The following is an 8,482-nucleotide window of genomic DNA, read 5'->3' as shown; positions in this document are numbered from 1 at the left end:
GGAGAACGTGGAAAAACGACCAGTGACATGGAGTAAAGCAACTGCGCAGCTGGAAGGGCAATGTATAAACAGTGAGGAGAGAATACTAGCGTACCAGACTGCAACAAACCCTTAAATGTTATGACGACACACCAAAGATATACCCCTAACCACTGTTATGATGCACACGAGCAATACCAAAATGCCGCACACGAGCAATACCAAAATGCCCGGTGAATGCCACCACCACCACCAGTTATATGCAATCCTGCAGGATTTTATATATTTACATTTTTATTTTTATTTTAAGGCTTCAATGATCGTTGAGTTTCTAGTATCGTATTTAAGTCGGGGCGGATATAAGCTGTGAACGCAGAGGAAGACCACCGGCCCAATTTCTGAAGGGATGTAGCCGGGACGCCTTGGTTAGCAGCCGAAGTAGCCGCCCCTATTCGAAAGGAATGCCCAGTGTATAGCTGAGGTGATAAATTGAGTCGAGAAAGGATAACCTCAAAATGATCGTTAAACAAAGACCTGGATAATGGCACGTTGCCAGGGATCAGGAATAGTGGAGTAATGGAGCCCGTAATCGGTCTCAGCCTTAGGAACTTAACCATGGAATTAAACGGGCAAAACCTAGTACCGATCCGGGCCACGATTACCGTGCAAGCACCTCCACATTTTGAGTGTTTAAGGCATACGTTATAATGACTAGCGTGAAAGGTCAAATCGCCGAAAGCGATGTCTGTTTCAGCGTTGAAAGATTTCGTCGAGGTAGTAAATTCCCCACACCTGAGACAAGCATAGAAGGCTAAGGAAAACACAGCTTCGAGCAGTGTGTCGACATAAGGGGAAAAAACGCCGGCTCTGAGAACATTTAGCATCCTGTGCAAAATAGGAAGGGTAATGGGCTGTCTGCGGTCTAGATTCTGAGGCATCGATTTAGTAAGGCCTTTTAGCACTAGTTTGACGGCTGTATTCGAAAACAAACTGGTAGAAGCAGGGTTGTAACATCTAACGTTAAATTGAATGCCGGCGAGTAAACTGCGGATATATGGAGGTTTGAAATGTCGCACTTCCCAACAATAACAAATAAAAGGCACAGACTGTGTTGATGAGAACAGGTTTAAGAGAAACCCCAACAGAGACACAAAACAGCGCAAAAGTACACCAAGCAAAATCGTACATTTTTACAGTAGAAACTGCTAAACCCTTCCTCATGTATTTCTTGGCTGCCTCTAAATATTCCCCCATCTGGCTATTGTGACTATGCTCTAAACCACCATCAGGACGTGACACGCGGGAACAGTGACTGCCACTGGACTGGCCTCGGGACAGAGGTTCCGGAAAGCCTGAAATTTAAAACGGGAAAGTGAATCAGCCAGTGTATTCAAATGACCGGGCAGGTGCCGGGCGGTGATAATAAAGTTATGTGTGACGGCTGACCAGGTAATGCTCCTCATGAACGGCATTATGTCTTTAGAGGAGGAGCGCCCTCTATTAATAATGTCCACCACTGCTTGGTTATCGCACAGGACGGAAATGCGTTTGCATTTCCGGTGCCGGCCCCAGACAAAGCAGGCCACGGCCACAGGGTAAATTTCATAGAGCGCTGATGAAACTTCAAATTCCGCAAAGGCAGGCGGCCAGTGGTCAGCAAACCACTGCCCTTGAAAATAACCCCCAAACCCCACAGATGGCGCGGCATCTGTGTAAAACCTCAAAGAGTCTGAAGAATGCACCAGGTCGTCATAGAAGAATGTAACCCCATTCCAGTTCTCGAGCAAACGAGACCAGAACCTTAAATCAGAACGACACCCTGCATCGAGGTACACAAATTCGTGCAAATGGCCCACGGAAGAAGCCCTGTCCAACAACCGAGATATGAACGAGCGCCCCTGTGGAATGACGCGCATAGCAAAATTAAGATGCCCCAACAAAGAGAGTAACTGTTGTTTTGTTATATTTCCAGCTGCACAATACGACTTGGATATCTTGCGAATGCGCTGCAATTTTGCGATCGGCAGGGACGCTTTCATAGCTACAGTATCAAGCATAATGCCCAAGAACTCAAGAGATGTGTCTGGCCCCACCGTTTTCTCCTCTGAGAGGGGAACGCCAAGTGAGTGGAAACAACGTTTCAATTTATCCAGAGATGCGCCTGACCCTTCGTGCGGGGCATCTACCAACAGAAAATCATCCAGCAAGTGAAGAACTGCTGGAACCCTTGCTCTGTTCAGCAGTATCCAGCAAAGCGCTTCGGCAACTTGGTTAAAAATATGGGGGCTGCTCTTGCACCCGAAAGTTAACCGTACCCCAAAATAGTACTTTGACTCCCAGCGGATTCCGAATAGATGCCACTGGGAAGGATGGATCGGAACTATTTTAAATGCGTCTGTGATGTCCGCTTTGGAGAGCCACGCGCCTAGACCCGCTAATTTGATCAGTTTAATGGCATTGTCCACCGAGGCATAGTGGAGAGAGAGAACAGCTCAGAAGGGATGAGGCTGTTAACCCTCGGAATTGAGCAGGAACGGGGAGCTGACAGATCAAAAATTAACCTTTTCTTACCGGAGTATTTGCCCGTGGCTACCCCTATGGGACTAGTGCGAAATACAGTGAATGGAGAGGCTTTGAAAGGCCCGATCACATACTTATTCCTAACCTCTTTCTCGATTAACCGACGCACTGTATCGGGATCAGTAACCGCTGACTGCAGATTTTTTGCAACAAATGTTACAGAAGGCATAGCAATGACTCCGACACAGAACCCTTGTGATAACCCTGTGAGCAGATGGTCTACGAACACTGAATCCGGATGAGAAGACAGTTCAACAGATAGTGCTTGCAGATTTATTGGTGTGGACGGATGCTGCATCAAAATGTCTTTGAACCACGACGTTTCCCTCCCCGTGGAGAAAATCTGGACGTGCGCCGGGGGCAGACTGACCGGGGATGCGCATCCTTGCAGAAGCTGCATATGTGAAGAAAACGGCAGTTTACATACGTACACACACTTTCGTTAAAGCTCCTACAAACAGGTGGATTGTTCAGTTTAGGCACCTCACGGCCAGAGAATGTAGGCGGAAACACCGCCGCGGGACACAACTGATCCGGGTGGCCCGGGTTCCCGCAGGAACTGCACGATACGGTTTGTGTGCCCCCTGCGACCATGAGCAATAATTCCGTATCCAGCACGGACCAGTTCACGCGGGAGTTATATTGTGTTATGTACAGGGCGGCTTTGCTGGAAAACGCCTTATGGTACTGGTAGAAGATGTTCCTCCCGTATTTCAGGTGTAGATCGCCGATCAGCGCCATGTATGCGTCCAGCTCCTGTCTTCTGTCTGGAAAGACCGCGCATAATACGTCCCGAAACACGCCAAATGCCACCATAAACTGTCCAATCGATAGATCTTTGAGCAGTCGTGGATCTGCCGATTTAAACACCGCAGCGATGTTACCACCGGAGGCTACGCTAGTCTCACACTCCGGGGATGGCAGCATGATGCTAACGAGATTTATGTCTCTACCCTGTAAAATTTTCGATCTCAGTCGGGGCGTGATGTTTGCTACCTGTGGGATGTATGGCCTACCCATTACAGGAGCGGGGAATGCAGAAGCCAGCGAATGTTGGGCGCCTTCTATGGGTGACGATGTTGACGGCTGATTCCGGAAAACGGCTGCCTGTCGCATGGAGCCTTGGGTGGCGGTGATGGTGGCTGACGATGTTGCCCGATTTGCCGCGTTCTCCAAGGACTGCAGGCGAGAATCGATGGTGTGCATGGTGCTGACCAGGGACTGCAGGGTTGTGACAACTAGGTTGTCGGCGGTGGATGTGCCAGGAGTAGATGGTGGAGCAAGCGTACGCGCCGACATCGCTCTCTTCCTCGCCCGTGGTGCTTGAACCGGGCCGGCTTTCCTCGCTCTTTTCCGCCCCGCAGCAGCCGCCGGTTGAGGCTCGCCTACATCACTGCTGGCTGTCACCCCGATTAGCTCGTGTAACTGGGATAACGGCAGGCCTGGAGACGGAGTAACACCCCGCTCCTCAAGCAGAGCCAGGAGTGTTGCTCGATCGTCCGGAGGGGAGCTGCTGCGCAGCGCCAGGCGAGAGCTTCTGCGCTGGGAACCCTGCGGGCTGGGATCCTGCTCCGGCTGGCCAACGAGCCCGCGACAAGCCTCACCTGGCAACGGATCACCTTCCAAGTCTGACATGACCCTTAGCACCGCCACAAAGCAATAAAGAACAACAAATCTACCCATATGTCTTCGCCTCAGCTACGCACTGAAAATGACAGCTGACAGCCAACGGAGAGGAGAATACTTTTAAACATTTGACAGCAACAATGTGATTGGCTCCAGCGAATAGTTGTAGAATCTGATTGGTTACCAAAAATGTGCACGCCCCCAATCAGCTGATAGCGTACATACACGGGAGGCAAAAGAGCCCGACTGGTTGTCTTCCTGACTGAACTTGCGCTTAAGCTACATTTAATCTTCGTATCCTTTTCACATTTACCGTACTCATGCTGACCACCACATCTAGCAGCTATTGAAATACATCCTCCTATTGGAGGACAAGCGCATAAAGGAGAAACTGCAAAAGCAGAAGGATGAGAAGCTCAACCAGCTGGAGGAGGTGCTGACCGAGACCACAGAGCAAATGAGCCAAATGGAAAGTACGGCCGACCAGCTTCGCCTCAAACTGACGGAGGAGGAAAACCCAGAGAAACTCAAGGTATCGGAGAAGATACGCAGATAGATATCCGTATGGTTCCATTAAGCTAATAACAAGGAAGATTGTTACACTAGAGGTGCTTTGCCACACATTGTAAGGCAGAAAGTCAAAGACAATTGGAGAACTTGGAGGATTCATTATAGTTTTTTTTACATTTCTTCTTAACAATGATGGACTGAATGAAAATGGTGGTCGAGGATGTGCAGTCAGAGTTTCTGGGTCCTCTGCAGTACAGGACCTGGAGGACAATGAGCTCCTCCGAGGAGGGAAGGAGGCCAGTGAGATGTACGTTATCCGGTTCCCCCGGGGATGAAGGCAATGAGGGAGGGATGCTGGAGGAAGAGGAAGAGGAGGGCAGCCTCAGCGGTGCAGGGGACACACATCCACTCTTCATTTGTCTCCTATAGATGAATATTGAAAGAGTGCAGAGTGTGTTATTAGCCTCCCTGTGGCGCCATTACACAGTTTTATAAAATGCCTGTGTGTAGATATAACCAGTAATAACGTTGTAGACATATGACATGGTTGTGTCCAAATGTATAGCTATATGTTTGACCACCTGTGTGCTCCGGCCAGTGTTGGGGAGAGCGTAGGGGAAGAGGAGGGGGGCCGCGACCTGCTCCATTTCTGCCCGCAGTGCAGAGGCGGCTTCACCTCACAGGCCGAGCACGAGGGGCACCACTGCCCACTAGGAGAATCCCCTTAAAGAGACACCAGCGCATACACACCAGTGAGAAGGCGGCACTCCAGTGTTTTTAGGAGCCTCTCCTCTAAACGTCCGACAGAACTGGAAAGATAAAGCGTTTTTTTTTAATTGAATGTGGGAGACCTCATGGGATCGATGCCAATCATTGGTGGAGGCTCATGTTGTTCTCAGTGATCTGGAGTCGTCTTTCGAACACGTTCTGACAGGAAGGCAAATCAACTTTAATACAAAGATACACGTGTGGACAATTTGTTGAGTAAATATAGAAGGCAAATGTCCATAATTGACAGGAAGTCAGTTGCACTTGTTGTTTCTCTATATTTTGATTTGAGGTGGTCTCATTTGTACAGAGCTTGTACTTATTTATATTATAGAGTCGTACATTTGTCTTTTTTATCAAAAAGTGGCTCACATGTTGCAACTGGTGCCCTTGTTTTTTTGCCAGAAAATATAATTGACAGCTTCATATTTAATATGTTTTGTGTTTTGGCACATTAAGAAATACATTTTTCAATTCATCACAAGGCCTTTTATCCATTTCAGTAGTTTATTTTTTATTGGGAAATCATGGAGTGAGTGATCACATTAATTTCCAATACGTTTTGTATTTTTTCAACCTTTTAGGCCCAAAGAAACAGCTTTTGGATTCATGTCGGCCCTTTTCTGGCCTGTGGCTTTGTGGAGTCTATACAGATCAGTCAAACTAAATTTATAACATGCTAATTAATTAGCTCTAGACTTTGTAACCGCTGGACAACTTACTGGGTTGTGGAAGTCAAAAGGGCTCAAAGAAATGATGTAACAAAAGTGTCCTTAACCTTTTCAGTTTTGTTATTTATTCGTAGTTTATTATTGTTTTGGCTAAATACAGTATATACTATTTAATATTCATAGTGTTTTAAAAATACAATACTTTCATATCGACGCCATTTAGCAAAGCTTAGCATTAGCAAATCATGCAAAGTGCCCTCCTGGTTTCAAGTGTCCCCAAAGCTTTAGGGTTAAAACTATTTCAATCAAAATGTGTTTGTAGAGGATGTGCAATTAAATAGAACATCAACTGACATCATTAGAGACATTAATATTTTATGTGATTATTGGGTTTTCCAGTTTAGTGCATACATGTAATACAGTCCTGAATCTATTTGTGTTTATTTAAATGATCAGCCAGCTTTGGGCCTTGTATAGTGGGATGAATGGTTCACCCTATCAGGTAAAGGTGGTTAAGTTCTTAACTAATTAAGAGAAAACCTCGTGAGAAAATTCACAGTTTTTCCATAGAGTTACTTGTTACTTAGCATAATTTGTACTTTACAACATCCTGCTGGCACAGCATCTGCCTGCTGCAGTACATACGGAGAGTACAAAGTGTGAAATGTACAACCATTTTATTTGGAGGTGTTGGCATGTGTATAAACAAAGTGGAAAATTAATATTCATTTTGTTTAACCAGAAGGCTTGTCACCCATTTAATGCCATACAGCAGTGCCAGAGACATTTACTGGCACTGTCCATTAAACAGAGTGATGGTCATGTCCAGCCTCTGTCTCAGGATGTCCTCCAGCTCCTCTAAGGACATGCGCCTCACCTCGTAGCCCCTAACCGAGGGTTTCGCTGTGACGTTAACTGGAACAAACTCCTCTCCACTGTTAGGATCATTCCTTCCCACTGCAGCATACGTGGGGAAAAAGCGCTGCTCGGACATGGGAAGGTCGGATCTGAAGGATGGGCAGCAGTAGGCCGACCACATGTACTCAGGGACAGACACCCTGTTGTTGATCCATTGTGGTTCAGACTCGTACGGCATGACTCCAGTGATCACATGCATAGTCCCGTTGCAGAAGGCCTTGAATTTTGTTAACACCTCCTGCTCCAGAACAGTCCATGGTCCGTTGTTGGAGCGCGCTCGCTGTGGGACTATGTTAGTCAGAGTAAAGGTGGCCCTGCGGTCTTGTTCCGTCTCGTGGTGCAGGCTTGGATTGAGGTGGCCTCTGGTGAAGCCGGAGTTCTTGTAGTCCGCCTTCACCGCTTGGCTCTCCTTCACATTCTGGTCCACGGGGGTAGAGAAGATTTGCATCTCTGAGCTGCCACGGGAAAACGCCAACTGAGTGACCGACAGAGAGAAGGAAACAACTTTGTTCTTCTAATTCATCAGAAAACAATAGTTGGGCGTGTGATTCACTTCCGTTGTTTGAAAAATAAATTACAAACAGTCGATTTCCACTTTCCTTTCTCTGTCACTTGTTTGTCACAATAACACCTTGATCACAAGAATACTTAAATTTACCAGAAACTATCAATGTTCTCTGTCATATTGTTGTCTTAAAATGTAAACACAAACTCCAATAAATCTACAATGGAATACCAATATATGAGTTATTCAGACACACTTTACTCTAATGAGCAAATGCCTCAATAGTAATGACTTTACTCTGTTTTACTCAGGACAACTTGTAACTAATCAATAAGTCCGTCAACAAATTCTACCTGCATGAAAGCTGTTATAATAAATACTTTTCAGAGGTTGTTTGTACTTGAGGTCGATAGTTTTGAATGCCATTTATTTTCATTTGTCCACTCGTTAACACACTTATGCATATAACGAGATAAAAACTGTAGATACAAACATAAATTAAACTGAATAAAGTGATGTTCAACTCTGTTTTTCTACTCACCTGAGGTTCATACATCCATGCCTGTTTGGGCCGCTTGCCATCTGGAGGACTGAGTTTGTACGCAGAGTACAGAGGTGAACGATGCTGGCGGTGATACAGGGTTGCAAAGCGGTACTGGTTTTGGTAGCGCTGGCATACTGGCTGGTACCCCTCTGCTGGGATACCTGTGGGTGGAGTTTCCTTATAGAAGAAGTCAAAGCACTGGGAGAAGTCCTTGCTGATCTCTCCCAGGACCAGGCCACCAAACCAGGGTAAGAGCAGAAGCACAGATCCCATGGAGCATTGCAGCATCTTCTTGTGTGACATTCCACACAGACAGAGCAGCAGGTTGTGCAGACAAAGCTCCAGAGTTTAATTGAACCGTTATCTCCTTTGCGTTGAGGG

General features: G+C 46.6%; 1 protein-coding gene across 1 annotated transcript; it reads right to left on the bottom strand.

Moving 5' to 3' along the window:
* Window positions 1–6,176: 6,176 nt before the first annotated feature.
* Window positions 6,177–8,482, bottom strand: LOC119211648 (endonuclease domain-containing 1 protein-like). Its single transcript, XM_037462708.2, has 2 exons — window positions 8,099–8,482; window positions 6,177–7,527 (listed from the first exon to the last, which is right to left on the bottom strand). The coding sequence occupies exons 1-2, from the start codon at window positions 8,402–8,404 to the stop codon at window positions 6,922–6,924; spliced, it is 912 nt and encodes a 303-aa protein (XP_037318605.1). The 5' UTR covers window positions 8,405–8,482; the 3' UTR covers window positions 6,177–6,921.

This window comes from Pungitius pungitius, chromosome 2 (assembly GCF_949316345.1).
Source record: "Pungitius pungitius chromosome 2, fPunPun2.1, whole genome shotgun sequence".
NCBI classification, from domain to species: Eukaryota; Metazoa; Chordata; class Actinopteri; order Perciformes; family Gasterosteidae; genus Pungitius; species Pungitius pungitius.
Note: the sequence above shows the minus strand (reverse complement) of the source record. Positions and strands in the feature narration are given on the sequence as shown.

Coding starts and splice junctions, on each gene's coding strand:
- LOC119211648 (XM_037462708.2), bottom strand. CDS start 8,404: ATGTCACACAAGAAGATGCTGCAATGCTCCATGGGATCTGTGCTTCTG. Junction 7,528..8,098: donor CATGGATGTATGAACCTCAG/GTGAGTAGAAAA, acceptor TCGGTCACTCAG/TTGGCGTTTTCCCGTGGCAG.